The sequence below is a fragment of the Diabrotica undecimpunctata genome, chromosome 1 (assembly GCF_040954645.1).
Source record: "Diabrotica undecimpunctata isolate CICGRU chromosome 1, icDiaUnde3, whole genome shotgun sequence".
Taxonomy (NCBI): domain Eukaryota; kingdom Metazoa; phylum Arthropoda; class Insecta; order Coleoptera; family Chrysomelidae; genus Diabrotica; species Diabrotica undecimpunctata.
Window position 1 is genome coordinate 202,964,496 of NC_092803.1, and position 20,850 is coordinate 202,985,345.

General features: G+C 35.6%; 1 protein-coding gene and 1 pseudogene across 1 annotated transcript; both read left to right on the forward strand.

Annotated features, from left to right (window-relative positions):
* The first annotated feature begins 2,143 nt into the window (after positions 1–2,143).
* Positions 2,144–3,236, forward strand: LOC140442161 (congested-like trachea protein). Its single transcript, XM_072533241.1, has one exon. The coding sequence runs from the start codon at positions 2,297–2,299 to the stop codon at positions 3,206–3,208; it is 912 nt and encodes a 303-aa protein (XP_072389342.1). The 5' UTR covers positions 2,144–2,296; the 3' UTR covers positions 3,209–3,236.
* A 3,366-nt stretch (positions 3,237–6,602) lies between these two features.
* LOC140442164 (mitochondrial carnitine/acylcarnitine carrier protein pseudogene) lies at positions 6,603–7,694 on the forward strand (annotated as a pseudogene).
* The last annotated feature ends 13,156 nt before the right edge of the window (positions 7,695–20,850 follow it).

Here is a 20,850-nt window from a genome sequence, read left to right on the forward strand (position 1 = left end):
TATCTACCCAACTTATTTACAGATTTCTCCAATACACTCAGATTTTAAAGGCTTCAAGTTTTTTTTGAGGTGTATCCATTACAGTCAGCGTTAGTAAAGTCCAACATTCTACACCATATAAAAGAACACAGAACATATATAACATCTTACTAATCCATTTTTCAGTTTCAAAGTAACATTGTTTCCACATGACATTTTCTTCATCTTGAAAAATTCAGCTCTGGCTTTCTCTAGACAGTCTGTACGAGCAATTTAAAGACATAAAAAAATCGATAAAAAAAATTAAGGAAAAATATCAAAATAAATAAAAACCAATTAGGGACCTAACATTAGCAGATAGAGATGAAAATAGTTAGACTCAGCACAGAAATTCGTCCTTAGGGACCATATACGACAAAATGATGCACGATGCAATAGATAGTAAGCCACTTGAGCGCTAGCTGACGTCATACCACGCACCCGCCCTCCGCTCCGGTCATGCCGGCACGTCTCGGCCGCCACAACAACAAATTTTTTGACAAATTCTCTAATCCATCGCATTATGTAAGGAAAGATGCCAATAAGCTTTACCTGGAGGAGAATTTTACTTCTATAAAACCTGTTTTTAAGGATTATGAAGCAGAGTGCAACAAGACCAAAACTAAAGCTTTAGGGAGATTTGATACCGATCTATGTGCATCAACTTTTGTATTATGCATTTTGGAGTACTTAAAAGAAAATTGTTTGCCTTTGAAAATATAAATTATAGTGTACAGTGATGGTTGCATCTTCCAAAACCGGAATATAGTATTAGACATGGAAACTACTCAATTTATCGATACTATACAATGTACCAATTACTCAGAAATTTATTGAAAAAGGTCCTTTCCAAATGGAAGTAGATTCAGTCCACAGTTGTATTAAGTAAGCTCAAAAATAGAAAAATTAATTTACCAAGTGATTTTCTAAGAGTGATCAAGAAAAACACGAAGGTTGCTTCGATATAGATACTTCTTTTTTGACAAATAAGATGTAACATTAACAAAATTGCATATTTTCATGCAAAAATCAAATTATGAGGTTTAAAATCTTATTACAAATACACCTTACTTGCTACAAAGACACCAATTGTCCGTAATACCTTGTAAAATATTAGCGTTCGTAAATATGAAGTCTCTTTTCACAAGTCACGATCTACCACTTGGTACCAAAATATTTGTCATTAGATACTATGTATTTTCTACAATATTAAGCGGAGTAGAGACATGGACACTTTCCGAAGTTTTTTTAAGAAAGCTCGAGCCCTGTGAGATGTGCTACAGACACATCTTAAGAAATTCATTGGTGGATCGTGTGACTAATGTTGAGGTCCTAGGTAGATCTCGACTATAAGTGGGATGCAGCGATAACGATAAATAAGTTATGGAATGCGTAGACACACGAAAACATGGAAAATACGGATAAGTGGAGATAAATAAGGGACACGAAAAAATATAGACAAATAAGAGATACATGTTTATAATATGAATATGTAATAGACTATTGATGAGATCGATAATATAAACTAATAAAACAAAAAATAACTTCTAACAGTACATTTTTATGATCTTACTCTTCTATGATAGATCATTAAAATTCATATTTAAAGCTCCCCTAGTTAAAATTAAAAATCACCCCATTGTTTCCGTTTCTACATCCACTTCACCGCTATACTCACACGGTGAACAGCATTAACCGGAAAGATAAGTTTTTCTTTCTACCGAGAAATTTGTTACAATTCGCATAGCATTTATACACATTAACATTGGGGTTATTTATTTCGTCTGGCCCCTTTTAAGTCTGGCCCGTTCTTTATGACCGCATTCACTCTTCTCTATTAAAATGGTTCAGAGACAGAGAAAGAAAAATTTCCGTGAAAAGTTTCTAATAATTAATTGGTTTGTTTTTTTCATTAATTTTGTTGGTATTTCGTTTTTCCAATAGCAATTCTTGTATTTGTTTTAAAGGGCTTTTTACGTTTCAATGTCACTTTCATATCTTCTTTTCCTGCTTCTGTAGGTTCAATACTGTCTGAATTGTAAAATTTTTTATATACGTTCTTCTAATTTTTATAATGATTGTCCTGTTTTGCAGTAAGTATCAATATTCTGTCACAAATATGTCATCTTTTGACACTAGTCATTTACAAAATTATAAAATTTTTGTTTACTCACACATTTGTATCCAAATTCAAAATTCTGAGGAATGAAACATATCAAATCTATGTATCCAAAAATCAAACCATTGCTTATGCTATTTTACACAAAATTTGCAAGAAATGAGTGGGGGAGGTGTAGCGGAATCCTTCTTCTGTGGTGGCTTTGGAGGGATATGTTCAGTTTTTGTATCGCACCCTACTGACACCGTTAAAGTCCGACTACAAACGATGCCCGTCCCCAAACCTGGTGAGCCGCCTCTATATTCAGGAATTTTGCATTGTATCCAAAAATCTACCAAAAATGAAGGTATATTCTTTTTGTACAAGGGCATGACTACTCCACTACTATCAGTAACTCCAATGACTGCTGTATGCTTTATGGGTTATGCACTAGGGAATAAGATATTTGGACCTGCAGATGGAAGCCCACTGACTAATTTTCAAATATATGCTTCTGGAGTATTCGCTGGACTTTGTACTGGTCCTGTTATTACTCCAGGAGATAGAATAAAGAGCATTTTACAAGTTCAAAGGGCACACAAAACGCATAAAGGACCTTTAGATTGCGCTATTCAACTTTATCAGAAGGGAGGAATTCCAAGTATATTTAGAGGACTAACGATCACGACACTAAGAGATGCAACTTCAACTGGAGTGTACTTTCTTAGTTATGATCTGATACGACGACAATTTCTGAGCAAACAACATCCAGGATGGGATCTATTGGTAACTATGCTATCTGGAGGTGTTGCAGGTGCTATCGGCTATATAATAGCCATGCCTGCCGATGTGATAAAGAGTAAAATACAAGCATCCCTCGATGACCAATCTAGACGGGGTATTAGACAAGTTTTTAAAGAAGTTATGGTAACCGAGGGAGTTCCTGGACTTTTTAAAGGCGGTACGCTTATTTTACTTAGAGCGTTTTTGACATGCTCAGTTTGTTTCTTATGTGTTACCCTTTGTAAAGATTCTTTAAAGAATTATAAAACAAGGCAAAAAAATAAAACATCAGAAGTAGTAGAACACTGACATTATTGAGTTTTAATAATCTACTTTTATCTATCTTTTCTTCATAATAACTTAAATCATTCACTAATCCATTCTACTTAATGTCCTAATAGATTACTGATGGATTATGCATTTTGAGTATGTATTCGAGAAAATGTTGATTATTTAATAATTACTAATTATAAATGGCAATAACATGTACATACAATAGTTAATGACCTGCAATGAGCTGAAGAGTCGGGCGCAAAATTAGAGCATACAATTTAATATGAAAAAGACAATCAAGATGAAAAAATGATGATGAAACAAGAAAGACGCAGACAAAGAGAATTTGACGTGAACTGGCAAAGATCAAAGATGTTTTATGAAAAATGCTCCTTTCCATAAAACACAAGCTGTCCGGCGGAATATTTTACAGCAAAGTTCTGGTACAGCAAACTTCAGCAAAACAGTTACAATAAAACAAATTTTCTCATCCCTAATTACACCTGAAATGTGCGATATTATTCTAAAAGGAAGCAAAAGAAAAGCTCAATAAATAACACAATACTACAATACTAAACATATAGTAAAATTTCAGAATTCTGACATTAGGCCTTAGAAATTTTTTTTAAGTGCATTACCAAAGAAGAATATGACGCTTTTGTGGGAATTCTTATCGAATTTGGTTTACAGAAGTAAAATAAATAAATGAAATGCTCTGCCACTGGTTCGTGCTGCTATGTCGCGAGATAATTTCCAATTACTGTTGAGGATTATTTGTTTTGATGGCAATTGGCATGCAGCATATGGAGCTCTTTTAAATCCGTGATATCTAGACCATGCTAAAGAGTAATTTTAAGTGTAATTAAAAAAGGGTAAACCTCAGAACATATAACTGTAGATGAGGCAGGGATATAAAAATATACTTAATACATTCCATCAAAGCTGGGCAGGGATATAAAAATATACTCAATACATTCCATCAAAGCTGTAAAATGTGATATTAAGATTTTTTGGGCATGAAATGCTCAAAATGCTTACCCATTACAAGGACAATTATATACTGGAAAGCTGTCACGTGGAGAACTTGTTCTTCTTCAAGTTCTATCTTCTATCCAAGGTTGGAAATCATCATGGCTATGTGGACCCTGTTGTACCCTGGAAAATACCCTGTTACGCCGACGACGCAATATTGATAGCTCAAGATAAAAATCCACAGATTTAACATAAGAGCAAAAGAATTTAATATGATAATCTTATCTCAGAAAACTAAAACAATAGTAGTCAGCAAAGAACTAACCAGATGTAAAATAGAAATTGATGACATCAGTATTAAACAAGTAATAACACACCCTTCCAGATTCCTGGAAGCCTTAGTTTTTAGAGTAAGGTAGGTCCTAAATATCTAAGTGGTGAGAAAGTTTTTATTTCCTACTCATCCAGTTACTCTACAAACCATCGTGCGAGATGGTGAGCAGAAACTCTCACGCTCACAAAAACAACTGCACTAAAAACGCGAGTGGCACAAAGGCGCATGAAAAGGTCAATTCTTGGCGTGACAAAAAAAGACAAAATAAGGAATCAATACTTAAGGAAAAGAACAGGTATCAGTGATGTCGTCGAACGTATAGCCAAGCTGAAATGGAGTTGGGAAGGTCACATAGCAAGACTGAAAGACACAAGATGGACCAGAAAACTAATCGACTGGCGCCCACGAGAAGACAAACGCACCAGAGGACGACCACCAACACGCTGGATGAACGACATTAGACGAATATCCAACAAATGGCAACAAGAAGCATAGAATCGTGAAGAGTGACAAAAAATGGGAGAGACCTATATCCAGCAGTGGACAGAAGATGTTGCATGATGATGATGAGTCCTTCTGTCGTTCGAATTATCAGTTTCTTCCTGTTTCTTAGTCAGTGCTCTCGTCGATACCAATTTGCTTCATTCTGTGTCCTTACTTAGCTGTTTGCGTTCTTCTAATGTAACTTCTACTCGTGGTAGGACATCTACTGTGACGTTTTCAGTTTCCTTTACGTATTTAATTGTCAAGTTGTTTTCCTATAACTTCAATCTGAATTAAGTTAGACTGCTTGAAGGGTTCATCATCATCATCATCATCATCATCATCATCATCAGAATCAGAATAAAAAATTCCTTATGTGGTAGGTATTGTTTCCATTTGGCAATACTCCATACTATTGCTAACAGGTCATTGTCTATCGTAGGATAATTTATTTCCGCTTTGTTGAGCATTCTACTGACAAATGCTGCCGATTTGTCATTACCATTTGTAAAAAACTTGTTTTTCTTCGATAAATCTGGAAATTCCATTACTGGGGGTTTGTTAGTGATACATTGAGTTTATCAAAAGCTTCTCTCAATTCTGCTGTCTTCTCGAATATTTTACATTCTTCCTCGATAGTCATTCCTGTTGTCAAAAATCTGTCGCAAATTTCTTTCTTCATTATGACTTCTTCGATTTTCGTTTCGATCTCAAAATATTTTATAATTTCGCATATCACCGGCAAAATTTTGAATATTTTTCCGACTATATATCTGTAGTTAATGTCTTCCTTCTTCTGCGCACAAGGTGGTGTAGACATCGTTTTGTCGAGCTAGAGCCACAGAAACCGCGGCGAGTGGGATTCCAATACCACCCTAACCTATCGTCGTGCAGCTTTATGCTTGAAGTAGGTTCCATCAATAAAGTCGAAACATATCCCATGTGTCTACTACGTTGTTAGTTAAGTAGAATTCCTTCAGGTCCTTTATACTATGACGTTTGCCTATTTGTCACAATTAACCACCATCAACCAAAGGCGATAGTTTCTTCATTATCTTACATATAACGAATTGGGGAATATTAGCGATAAATGTGTAATAAAATAATAATTACTAAAGTAAACAATTAACTAATAGTGTCATCAATAAATATGCAATACAAATTTATAATATATGAAGCACTGTTTGATTAAAAAATTGACATATTTTGACTCTAGATTTTTAAAAAAGAAGAAAAAGTTGTAGTCATAATTATTTAACTGTAGATGTTTATAAGAGAGGAAAAAACTACTCACATTTATTTTCACATTTGTCTTTGTTCATTCTCGTATGAGTCTAACTATGATTCGGCGGATCTCTTGGCGCATGTAGTCCAGGATTTGGCGTCGAAGTTTCTCCTCCAAGATCTAATACAAGAAATAAGTATACACTCAATAAATGGAAAATAAAAGAATGCAAAACAAAATGGAGACAACATCCATACAGAAGAGATAAAAGTCGAGGAACTAAACAAATGCTAAATTACTACCAAAACGAAGAACTGAAGCACAAAACTTAATGCTAAACAGGCAACACATACCTAAATCTTTGAATGAAGAAGAAGATATTTAATTATTTTCATATTTCATAGCTATGTCAAAAGTATGTCACGTTTTTACATCTGCCATTTACAAAAATATTAAATTATAATAAGTGTAAAATATCAATGTAACCACAATTTTCTACAATAATGAAATATCCAAATATTGAATTTATTTCATTACGTAAAACCAATATTGTTTAGGAATGAGTGGAGTAAGTGTTATAGAATCATTTTTTTGTGGAGGCTTTGGAGGAATATGCGCAGTTTTTGTAGCCCACCCTTTGGATACAGTTAAAGTACGATTGCAGACGATGCCAGTCCTCAAACCTGGCATGCCTCCTCTCTATTTAGGACCTTGGCACTGTATTAAAAAGTCTACAAAAGACGAAGGTTTCTTTTTTGTGTACAAAGGAATGAGCACTCCCTTAATAGCTGTCACTCCACTTACTGCGATCTGCTTTATGAGTTTCGAAATTGGGAAAAATATATTTGGACCTTCTGATGGTAGCTCACTGACTAATTATCAGATATTTGCTTCTGGAATGTTTTCTGGATTATGTACTGCTCCTTTGATTGCTCCTGGAGATAGAGTTAAGTGCCTTCTACAAGTTCAAAAGTCGTTCTCAGGGCCTTTAGATTGTGTAGTTCAACTTTATCGGAAAGGAGGAATTCCAAACATATTTAGAGGACTAGGAGCGACGTTGATGAGAGATGCTCCTTCGACTGGGGTGTATTTTCTTACTTACGATCTGATACGACGTCAACTTAATAAAGAAAGTCCAGAAATAGATATAATCGGAACGATGTTCGCTGGCGGTTTCGCTGCTATTGCTTGCTGGTTGGTAGCTATGCCAATCGATGTGTTAAAGAGTAAAATACAAATCTCCTTAGAGGAAAAACATAAAAAAGGTATTATAGAAGTTTTAAACGAAGTTTTGAAAACCGAGGGAGCTGTTGGACTCTTTAGGGGTGGCACACTTATTTTAACTAGGGCGTTTTTGGCGGGTTCTATTTGTTTCTTAAGTTTTGAATTATGTAAAGACTGCTTAAATAGTTATAAAAAAAGACAGAAAGATAAAAAATCAGAAGTGTTTGAACACTGAACTTTACTTTAGAGAGTCACATAATTTTGTTTAAATACAATTAAGAAGAAATTTTAGTATTTTAGTTTTAATTTACTTTATTTTTGTCGATTTTTTGCGGCATCTAACAAATTGATCTGCTGATAAGCCAATCCATTGACAAGGGTTTTGAAGCCATGAATATTTCTTCCTATCAATTAACTGCAGTATCCAGTATCTGCTACCTTTCAATTAATTTCGCAAGTATTGAAACTTTCTCTTTTTTATCATTTTTGTTTAGTCATCTTTACTTTGACCTATTCTGTTTAATGTTTAATTTTTAACATTTAGATTTTTTTAAAAATCAAAATACTGATTAACTGTTTATGTGAGCTCGCTATCATTTTTCTTATCAATACATTTTTAACGGGTGTGTAAAGGGGGTAGTGAGGCGCAATACATGATGCCGTATCCTGTTGGCATCACTTAGCCTATCCTACTCAATTCCTATCTTCACCTCCAAGGCGGTACACGCCGGTAACCTGAGCAACCCCACTGGAGATTGGGTAACCAACCCCCAGTGGAAGGTGGGGTCAGGGCTGACGAAGAAGGGAGTCTTGGTCCTCCGACGAATAGGGGGTTGGGCGGAAGGTTAACTACCTTCTCCTAGATAAACCATGAGTTATGAACGTTCAAGGAAGAAAAGCCGGACTGATCAAACGACGACGACTGTGCGAGAAAAAGGAACACGATTTGAGGGTTGCGACATGGAATATTCGTACCTTATATAGATTGGGAGCTCTCCAAAATCTCCTAAATGAACTAGACAGATACAAAATAGACATAACTGCCATACAAGAAATGAGGTGGATTGGAAACAATATACTGGAAAAAAGAAGCCATACGATTTTCTACAGCTGCGATCCTAAAGATCACGTCTTGGGCACAGGATTCATAGTAAACAAGAGAGTAAAGCATACTATAAGAGATTTCAGAGCCATTAGTCCAAGACTGTGTATTTTAAGAGTTAAAGGTCGTTTCTTTAACTACAGTCTAATTAATGCGCATGCCCCGACAGAAGAAAAAGAAGAGGAAATTAAAGAAGAATTTTATGACGAATTAGAGTCCGCATATCAGTTATGCCCAAAAAATGATATAAAAATAATCTATGGAGACCTAAACGCCAAAGTTGGAAAAGAACAGCAATTCCAACCCACAATAGGTAGGCACAGTCTCCATGAGCAATCAAATGACAATGGCAATAGGTTAATAAACCTAGCAAGATCACTTAACATGGTGATTGCCAGCACATACTTCGCTCGCAAAGATATACACAAAGGTACCTGGAAATCCCCGGATGGACTTACAGTAAATATGATAGATCATGTTATTGTAGACTCGAGACACCAATCGAATATAATAAACGTCCGCACTAGAAGAGGGGCAAATGCGGATTCTGATCACTACCTGGTCGAAAGTAAGGTAAGGGCTAGAATTTCAAACATCAAAAAGGAAAGAGGCTCTAAACATGAACGATACAAGGTAGAAAGACTCAAAGAAACAAACAAAAATAAAGAGTATAAAGAAAAGATAAACAACAAACTAGAAAACAGAATAACACATGAAAACCTAAATAAAGAGTGGGAAGAATGCAGAGACATCATAAAAGAGGCAGCTAAAGAAGTACTAGGCATAAAAGGTAGAGAAAGAAAAACAAGAACGAATGACTGGTTTGACGAAGAATGTCAGATCATCACAGACAAAAAAAAACAGAGCATATTTACTGATGCAACAGGGGCACAGAACCCGACAAGCAGAGGAAGAATATAAACGACTACACAAAGAAGAAAAGAAAACTCACCGAAGAAAAAAGAGAGAATATATGAACAAAGAACTTCAAGAACTACAAGAACTAAGTAAATCAACAGAGACAAGAAAATTTTATCAGAGACTAAACAAAAGCAGAAAAGACTTCAAACCGAGAACAACGATGTGTAGAGATAAGGAAGGTAATATATTGACAGAACAGCAAGAGATACTAAGTAGATGGACAGAAAAATTTACGGAAAAGTTTGAAGGAGATCGGAGAGAGACGACCCCTGACATACCATTAGACCAAGCAGACAACAGAGAAAAGTCTCCACCAACAATAGCCGAGATTAGAGCAGCAGTAGAAAAATTAAAGAACAATAAAGCACCGGGATCGGATCAAATAGCATCGGAGTTACTTAAGGAAGGAGGAGACGCACTACAAAAAACAATACATGAATTGATAACAAAGATATGGTCGAATAAACAGCTACCAACGGAGTGGAATAGCGATATTATTGTACCACTACATAAAAAAGGAAATCAGTTAGAATGTGGAAACTACCGTGGAATCACGCTGCTGAATGCAGCATACAAAGTAATGTCCAATGTCATTTATGAAAGACTTAGACCACACGCTGAAAAAATAGTTGGCAAATACCAAAGTGGCTTCTGTAGACAGAAGTCAACAATAGACCAGATATTTGTTCTGCGACAGATCCCCGAAAAAACAAGTGAATATAACATCGACACCCATCATCTCTTCATAGACTTTGAAAGCGCATATGACAACATAAACCGAGAATTCTTAATAAAAGCAATGAAAGAATTTAATATACCAACACAACTAATAGAACTGATAAAAGAATCTCTAAAAGTAGAAAGTAGAATCCGGATACAAAATGAATTAACGGAAACAATAGATGTGAAAAAAGGGACTACGCCAGGGAGACGCTCTATCATGCATCTTGTTCAACATCGTGCTCGAGAAAATACTGAGGGACACAACAGTCAATACACGAGGAACAATTATTAATAAAAGCGTGCAAATACTAGCATTTGCAGATGATGTTGACATAATCGCAAGATCAAGAAGAGAAATGATAGAGGCATACAATCAAATAGAACGAGCTGCACAAAATAGTGGTCTTAAAATCAATCAGACCAAAACAAAATATATGCAGGTAAGAAAAAACGCAGAAATAAGGCAGCCACAAAATATAACAATAGGAGAATACAACATAGAGGAGGTAAAAAACTTTATATACTTGGGATCCCTAGTCACGTCTGACAATAACGTTACGGAGGAAGTGAAGAGGCGAATATTTATTGCAAATAAATGTTACAATGGCTTAATTAGACACCTAAGATCAGATAACGTCGCAAGAAAGACAAAATGCCAAATATATAAAACCCTAATAAGACCGGTACTCACATATGGCTCAGAAACCTGGACACTTACCAAAAGAGAGGAAACGTTGTTAGCCACCTTCGAAAGAAAAATCTTGCGACACATATATAAGGGCACAAAAGAAAACGGAATATGGCGAAGACGATACAACTCTGAACTATACAAAATATACCAGGATCCGGATATTATAACATTCATCAAAATAGGACGGCTGCGTTGGATAGGACATGTAGAAAGAATGGAAGAAGGCGAAATACCAAACAAAATATTCAAACAGATGCCAGTAGGAAAAAGAACAAGAGGAAGACCGAAACTGAGATACTTAGAACAAATAGAAAATGATATAACAACCTTAAAAATAAAAAACTGGAGAAAAAAAGCACGAAACAGATCGGAATAGAGAAGAATCCTAGAACAGGCCAAGACCCAAAAAGGGTTGTCGAGCCAGTGATGATGATGATGACATTTTTAACGAGTCGTTTTCACTCAATTAAATCGTCACACTAAAATATGTGGAATTTTGTATTAAAGTAGATAATAATTTCCAATGAAAAAGAGTTTTTCCAGTGTACTTCGAACATTTGTTGATGTTTCCATGTTTGTTGAGGTCGAGTTACGTCGTATGTAAACATCGGGAATTCAAAATCTAGCGAAGCGACTGCAAATTATCTGCCTTGCTGCACCTCATTCCTCACCCTTCACTTTGTACCCACGCCGCCGAGAACCAACTACCTTTGTACACCCGTCCGCGAATGCCCTTTGGCCAAGCTTCTACCAAAATATTTACACACAGGGATATTTGTTTGTTGCTCCACGAGAGTGGAAACATCTCCTTTTGCTTTTTGGGTATCCGAAGCAACCGCTAGAACTTTGTTAAATGGTACATGCCACGAAACTTGAGTTTAAAGTTTAATATGAATTTAAAACTTTGAGAAAAAAGAAAGAAAAGTATTTTCGAACAATTTCATATTTAACATCATTTATTCATATTTTATTGGCCTTGCTCCTGTTATTTTTCCTTGGAGTTTCCATCCCTGGATTACTTTTACAGTTAAAGTAGCTCTAGCTTTCTAACACAAAGAAAGCTAGAGGAGTATTCGTAGGCAGGATATCTGTCGATGAGACTTGTCGTGCACTTTTTCGCTCAACATGCTTTTGTTGTGGCTTAATAAGGCGATATCATTCGCCAATTCACATATTTGAGATCTTATATTTACTGAGCCTTCTTCTTCTTCACGTGCCATCTCCGCGACGGAGGTTGGCAATCATCATGGCTATTCTGATCTTAGATGCTGCTGCTCTGAATAGTTCAATTGATGTGCATCCGTACCATTCCCTCAAGTTACGCAACCATGAGATTCTTCTTCTTCCTACACTTCTCTTGCCCTGGATTTTCCCTTGTATAATCAATTGAAGTAGGTTGTATCTCTCATTACGCATAACATGCCCCAGGTATTGCAGCTTTCGTGTCTTGATGGTTTCCAATACTTCCATTCTTTTGTTGATTCTTCTCATGACTTCGTTGTTTGTTACATGCTCGGTCCATGATATCTTCAGGATTCTTCTATACACCCACATTTCAAATGCTTCCAACTTTTTAGCAGTCGACGCGTTAAGTGTCCATGCTTCTATCCCATAAAGCAGAGTCGAGAAGATATAGCACCTTGCCAGCCTAACTCTCAAGTCCAATTTTAGTTCTCTTGCACAAAGTACCTTTCTCATTTTATTGAAGTTTGTACGTGCTTTCTCTATTCGAACTTTGATTTCTTTGGAGTAATCGTTTGTGTGATTAATTATTGTGCCAAGATAGTGGTAGTTTTTAACTTGTTCTAAAGCACTACCGTTAATTGTCAGGCTTTCACCATTATTTTGGGTTTTTGATATCCTCATAAATTTGGTTTTCTTGGTGTTTATTGATAATCCATATTCCTCTCCATACTCAACTATCTTGTTCATTAGCTTTTGGAGGTCTCGGAGGTTGTCTGTTATTATGATAGTATCGTCCGCATATCTAATGTTGTTAATTGGTGTTCCATTGACTTTGATTCCTGCTGTTTCTCCCTCAAGAGCTCTTTTCATAATTTCTTCAGAGTATGCATTGAATAGTAGTGGTGACAATACACACCCCTGTCGCACTCCTCTTTTAACTTCGAACTCTTCTGATGTGTGTTCATTAATGCGTACGTGTGCCTGCTGTTTATAATATAGATTTGTTATAATTCGAAGGTCATTGTGTTGTATTTGTTTTGCTTTGAGGATCTCCATTAGCTCTTTGTGGCGGACTTTGTCGAAAGCTTTGTTGTAGTCTATGAAACAGACGTACATATCTTGGTTCACATCCAAGCATCTCTGGATTAGTACGTTGAATGCAAATAGAGCTTCACGCCTTCACGGGTACCTACGCCATTACGGAATCCAAATTGAGTTTCTTCAATATCCATATCAAGTGTTTTGTAAATGCGTTTATGAATGATCTTTAAAAACAATTTAAGTGTGTGAGACATCAGGCTTATGGTACGGTGGTCAGTGCATTCTCTAGCATTTTTCTTTTTTGGGAGACAAATGAATGTTGAGGTCAACCATTCGTTGGGTATGTCACCCGCTTGATAAATTTTATTAAAAAGCTTTAAGAGGACATCAATGTACTCATTTTCTATTATTTTAAGGATATCAATAGGCAGTTGATCTGGCCCCGGGCTTTTTCCGTTTCTGGTGTTCTTTAGTGCATACATTATTTCTTCCTTTGTAATTTCTGCAGTTGTTTCTCTGTCCTCAAAAGACAAGTCTTGTGGGTTTCCTCTTTCGTCGTCGAAGAGCTCTTCCATATACTCTTCCCATCGTTTTAGTTTTTCGTCAGTCGTTATCATAGTATTTCCATTTTTATCTAAAAGAGTTGTATTGTGGTTTCTTTTTTGCAGTCCTGCCATCCTGCCATTTCTTTAACCTTTTTATGTATGTTGAATAGGTCGTATTTGTTCTGAAGATCCTCTATCTCTTTACATTTTTCCTCATAGTAAGTTTGTTTTGTCTCTCTTATCTTTTTTCTGATTTCGTTGTTAATGATTTTGTAATTGTGACTGTCTTTGTTCTTGGCTTGTCTTCGTTGTTCCATCATGCCGAGTATCTCGTCGGTCATCCAATTGTCTTTCTTACGTGTCGGTTCTTTTAATATCTCTTTGCATGGAGCGAGGAGGCAGTTTTTTAGTGTTTCCCATTGTTCGTTTATCTCGTAAGGGTTAGTATCTAATTTATCAATGTTTTCGTATATTTTCTGTTGAAGTTTGATTTTTATATCAACTTCTTTCAGTTTTCTAACATCTAATTTTGGAGTTCTTTGTGGTTTTGTTATACGTTTAAGCTTAAGCGTGACATTAGCGATTAGTGGGTTATGGTCTGATGCGACATCTGCTCCTGGGTATGTTTTAACTGATTTGATGGTGTTACGATATCTCTCTTTAATCATTATATAGTCGATTTGGTTTCTTACAACTTTTTCCGGTTTATCTGCTGGTGAGCGCCATGTATATAACCGTCTCATTGGTAATTTAAAGAACGTGTTTGTGATTATTAGACTTTGTTCTTGGCAGAATTGTATTAGACGATCGCCTCTATCGTTACGTTCCCCTAGTCCTTGGTCTCCCATTACTGTTCCAGCTCTTCCTTTGCCGACTTTTGCATTGAAATCGCCCATAACTACCGTGATTTCCCTGTTCTTTGTCATTTTCAGTGCATCTTCAATTTGTTGGTAGAATATTTTACTGAGCCAGTGTTATCTAATTTTCTAATAATGGTTTTCAACGTTGGATTAAAAAGTACCGTTGATAAAGTATTACTTTACCTACCTCCATTTTAATCATACAAGGTCTATAAATTTAACTCTTTGGCGTGGATAACTAGCCTTGCGTGGATAATTGCTTTAACATATTTTTTCTATCCACTCCATCGAGCGCCTGTTTGAAATCAATGTACAGGTTGTAAATTGATATATTATACTCAAAACGATTTCAAAAATTTACTCATATTTTTAAATTGCTAACTTATGTACTTCTCTCCTGATGTGCTGATGTAGCTGCTTCATACATTACTGTGTGTATACAATATCGCTTCCAGAAGAATGGAGACAATCGTATATCTCTCCAATACACAAGAAAGGCACAAAGATGGATCCTAAAAACTATAGAGGGATCGCAGTGATTGCTACTATAGGCCGACTATACTCAAAAGTAATACGAAACCTGATAGAAAATGATATCAAAGACAAACGACCCGAAGAACAAGCGGGATTTAGGGCCGGACGCTCCACTATGGATAATATCTTCACATTAAAAATTGCAATGGAAAAACGAGTGCAGAGAAATAGAGAAACTCATATAGCTTTAATAGATTTGGAAAAAGCATATGACAGTGTACCGATCTCCCAACTTATAGAAATGGGTAACTTGAAAATAAACCCAATTCTTATTAACGCCACTCAAAAATATTACGAACAAAACTTTGCAAGAATTAAAATGGGACAAGAAATCACCTCTCCTTTTCAAACAACAAAAGGACTAAGACAAGGCTGCTGTCTGTCACCCACCTTATTTAAAATCTATTTGGACAGATCCTTAGTGAAATGGGTAAAAAAATGTAGAAACATGGGAATAACGGTGGAAGAAAACAAGCTATATACACTTTTCTTTGCGGATGACCAGGTAGTAATTGCCGAAAACAGCTACGATCTTAGCTATATGGTAAGAAAACTGCAAGAAGAATATGAGGTGGCAGGTCTAAACATGAATATGACAAAATGTGAATATCTCTCAGTGGGAACAGATGAAATATGTGACCTAGTCTTGGAAGACGACAAAATCAAAGGCGTGCAATCCTGCAAATATTTGGGGGTCATTTTCAACAAGAAGGGAAATAGCGCAGACGAAATCAGGGAAAGAATAAACAAGGGCAGAGCAGCGACCCGTGCCTTAAACTCTCTTCTCTGGCAAAAAACAATTCGACGAGAAACCAAAAAACACATTTACGGTAGTATAGTCCAAAGTATTACACTTTACGATTCGGAAGTATGGGACGTCACCAAAGCTAATAGAAACAAACTTTTGACGACAGAAATGGATTATCTGAGACGAAGCTGCGGTAGATCGAAACTGGAGAGAGTTAGAAACGAACAAATAAGAAACGAAATGAAAATGGAGAGAAATATCAATGATGACATAGAAAGAAAACAATTAATCTGGTTCGGACATGTTAAAAGAATGCCAGAGTACAGATGGCCTAGGAGAGTACTGGAATGGATCCCTCCTGAAAGAAGAAAGAGAGGACGACCACGGAGAAGTTGGCGCAACGATATTGATGAAGCAATGGCGGCAAGAGACTTAGAAGAGGCAACTGCATATGACAGAAAAAGATGGAAATTGGGGGCGGAGAAGCGGCGACAGCCGTAATAAATCCGTTATTATATTATATATATACAATATCGCTTTGTTAACCTACCATAAATGCTTTATGCCAAAAATTTCTGGACGTGATATTGTTGATTCCTGATTGGTTCCAGCTGTGACTCCTCTACTGTTATCTTTATTTATTAAATAATTGATGGATTCGACCGTTACTTGATGGAAATTCATTTTATGTAACAATAAAACACTGAAAACTTTGTTTTCAAAACTTCCACAAAATTTATTTTAAATTCTTATCACTACAGCTGTTTCGGCTAATTGCCTTTCTCAAGTGATCTGTTTTTGGCATGGGTTTACACTTTATAGTCTCTAATGAAATAGGTTGAGGAGGGGAGAACTGTTTGTCTCAAGCTGGTCATTCAGAATTATATCTGTGTTTTTTAATTTGTTGATTTCCATAGATTCTAACAAAGATAGCTTAAGCCTTTATTTTGAATGTGTAGAATTTTAAATTCGTCATTAAAAGAATGATTATGATCTAGAAGGTGAAGTGCGTATGTAGAATCTGTTTTTCTATTATTGAAAGCCCTTTTATGTTCTGCTATTCGTTTATTAAAATTTCTACCTGTTTGACCAATGTAAGTTTTTGGGCAGTCGCCACATTTAAGTTTGTACACACCACTGTGTAAGTGTTTTTTATGTTGGCTCTTGTTGTTTTTAATATATTTGCCTAGGTGTTTATTTATTAAGTTGGTAGCGGGATGGACTGATTTTATTTATTCACGGGAATGCTGTATGTTTGTTGTGTTTTTGCTGCACGGACAACAGGATCGCCATGTCATGGGCTATTTCGGGAGATGTTGTAATGAAGAATGAATTGAAGAAAAATAATAAATTGAAATGTAAACATTTAGATTTCTTCTAAACTATTTACTTACATACTTCGAGTAGAATTAGCGTTAACCTACCATAATAAAACATTTAAAATCTGCAATAGTCGAAGAATTGACAATGATAAATTTATTCATCGTGTTAATTGATTTGCGTCGCGGGGTACGTAATGGATGAGCGGTCAAAACCATCTCCTCAGGTCTTTCAGCCACGAGTTCTGGCGTCTTCTAACTGATATTTTGCCCTGCACTTTACCTTCCAGTATAACTTGAAGTAATTCATATCTTTCATCTCTCAACACATGCCCCAAGTATTTTATTTCTCTCTCTTTATCTCTCTTTGATTATGCTGAGTAATTCTTTTTGTTTACGTTTACTCACGTTGTCACCCGAATAGGGGTGATAAGACGCAACCTTGTCGCACTCCTCGTCGGATTCATTTATCTTCGGATGTTGTGTGCTCCATTTCAATTGTTGCCGTTTGGTGCCAATATAGTTCTGGGTTCTAAGTCCTGTTCGTCAATTCCAGTTGTTCTCAGAATTTCGATCATCTTTTGATGGTTAACGCAGTCAAATGCTTTTCGATAATCAATAAAACATGCATATACATCTACATTCATGTCTCTGCATCGTTGTGTTAACACATTTAAGGCAAAAAGAGCTTCTTGTGTTACCAATCCATTTCGAAATCCGAATTGAGTGTCAGTCATCTGAAATTTACACTTGTAAACTCGTGTATGAATGATTCTGAGAAAAGTTTTAAGGACATGAAACATCATGCTTAATATTCGATAGTTATCGCAGTGTGAGGCATCGGATTTTTTTGGTAATGTTACGAACGTTGATTTTAGCCAGTCTGATGGTATTTTACCTGTATCATATATCTTATTAAATCGTGTTGTTATTAAGTCTAGGCTTTTACTTTCGTTGTCTGCAATCAATTTAAGTATTTTTGGACCTTTTTCATTTATTCGATCAACCGTGGATGGTGGAGAACAAGGTCTATTATCGTCTAGAAGTATCTGAATGTATTTTTCAGTTTGTCTTCTATACCTATTATTATCTCGTTATTATTATTTCTTAATATTGTGTCTTGTCTCCATCTACCTGTCACATCTTTTACTTTTTTATGGACATTAAAGGTGTCGTATCTTTCCCGAAGTTATTCAATGTCTAAGCATTTCCTAGAAGGCATTCTAGGCATTTTCATTGACATTCAGTTTTCTTTAGCTTCTTTACTTTTTTTTTCTAATGATATTATTGACACGTTTGAATTCTATTGGGTTTGTTTAATGTTTTCGTCTTACGTCCATGAGGTCCATGATCTCTTGCGTTATCCATTCTTGTTTTCTGTTATTTTTCGTGAACCCGATGTCGTCTTCTTATATCTTTGTTATTTTCGCTTTTAGAGCAGTCCATGTTACTTCAACGTCTCTCTGTTCCTAGTTATCTAGCGTTTCTATTTCTTTCTCAACCTTGATACTTATTTCATTTTTCTTTTCAGGGTTCTTCAGTTGTGAGATGTCTATTTTTCTTGACACTTTTTCTCTTTTAACTTTAAGAAACCTTTTTAGTCAATATCCATTATAACTGAATTGTAATAGCTACGAATGTCAGCCTTGATGCTGCTTCTGCGATATAACAGATTCTGATATGATTTCTAACCAGCTACTGTCCAGCGGTTACAGACTTCTCGCCGAAGGATTTTTTTTTGGAAAAGTGATATGTAGTTGTTTAGATGGCTGAAGGGTTCAGGTGTTAGTTCTCGTACGGAGTTAATTCTTTAGTATCTAGATATGGAAAGCCAACAGTATAACAGCATTGGTAAATTTATCAGTTTTCTGCTGTCAGGGGTATGTTGCTGACTTCATGATCGTCCTTTTCTTCTTAACCTCATCATTTGTGGTTGTATTGCTGCCGCAACGTTGCTCATGATGGGACGGTGTTGGGTATTGGGTATTGCTGTACACACTTTGTGGTATTGTAGGGAAATATGTTCACCAACGAAAAGTAGACTGTTAAACATCGGAAAATATCTTATCTGGAACATATAGTAAGGGGAAGTCGATATAAAATATTACAACTGATCCTTAAAGGCAAAATAGAGGGCCGTAGAGGTGTAAGAAGAAAACAAGTTTCTTAGTTAAAAAACATTCGTGAATGGACACAGATATCAAATGCAGGACATTTATTCCATATTGCAGACGATCGAGAAGCCTTCGCAATGATGATCGCCAACGTCGGATAATTTTGATATGGCACGCGAAAAAGAAGAACGAAAAGTAGGTCTGGATTATACTCACGTTGCCATCTAGCATTGTTGAATGAGGCTGAAAGCTTGCTATCGTGGATAGAGTCAGTTTACATGATTCAGCCCAGTTTAGGACAACTTCTCCATTGTCGTCGTCCTGAGGGTAGCCCCAGGTTGTTAGGTGGCTATTGAAATCTCCAATGATAATATGATTTTTCTGTTTTTAGGGATTCTTTATGGCAACTTCAAATATAAATGGTGTATTTGCTAACTTGTAGACTGAGGTTATTAGTATTAGTCAGTTTTGCAGCTTTATTGTACTATTTACTATTTTCTCTATTACTAAGTGCAGTTTAGAGGTTCTTAATATAAAGCTTAACAAGTAACCTATTAAAACCTAGTAAAAAATCTAACCTAGTAAAAAATTGTTATCCACTTACACTTACAAGAAACCAACTAAATATGTTGTTGAATGGTATTTATATACGTAAAGAAAATATCTTTGATTAGCAAGTTTAAAAACTGCGTAACTAAAGAATTTTCGTTAATTAAATGCAAGTAACTATCAAAATTTTAGCTGAATGTAACCCTTGAATAAGAAAAAGTATTGGTTATCGTTTTTGCAATTTACATTATACTTTTATGGTTAATTCTTCACCTGTTTAAAACATTTACCCCCACTTCAAGCGCGTATTGTACTTCCAGATCTAATCAAACATTTTATACTATTTATATATCTGTATTTTTAGCAATTTACGTGTATGTCTTACCATAAATCTCCCACACAATATTCCTGTTTTGTTTCTCAATTTTCTATAAAAGACAAATCCACCCTCAGTAGGAGTGCAACTGCCTTCTTTGCAGCTATATATTATTTTTTAGATACAAGTATGCTACAGAGTAAGCAACGACAGACCAACTCCGCTAACCACTTGACTTAATAAGTCTTTGATTTATATAAGAAGAGAGGCTGCTTATGACAGAATTACTTTATTGCGCCACTTCCTCAAGCTTCCGCATATTTCATTATGGCCGGGTAGGTCGACGATAAAGAACTCCGTCGACAAAAAGATGCGTCTAACTTTTTTATTTGTATAATATATTTTAACAAAGAAAAAGCAAATATTCTTTTAATGTGACTACCTATTCGTGATTTGGTAATATTAAAAATAAAAATGTTAAACGATCATAATTTGATGTTTGTAATTTTAGTTGATCCAACAGATTCTTCGTAGAAAAAAAAATCTAATTTGTTAATCTGATATAAATTATTGAATGGGTTTAATTTTTTTTAGTCAAACAGGTGCGATCATTTATCGCGGAGTAGCATTGATTTTAACATCTATTGAACAGGTACTAAGTTAAAAACTGAACTATAATGTAACTCTGCCTCCATTTTCATTCCTTAGCAATAAAATTAAACTAATTATAATAACACAATATTCTTCTTCTTCTTAACGTGCTCCATCCCTAAGGACATTGGCGATCATCAT

Bases quoted from the DNA above. Each gene is read 5' to 3' on its own strand.
- LOC140442161 (XM_072533241.1), top strand. From the start codon at position 2,297: ATGAGTGGGGGAGGTGTAGCGGAATCCTTCTTCTGTGGTGGCTTTGGA.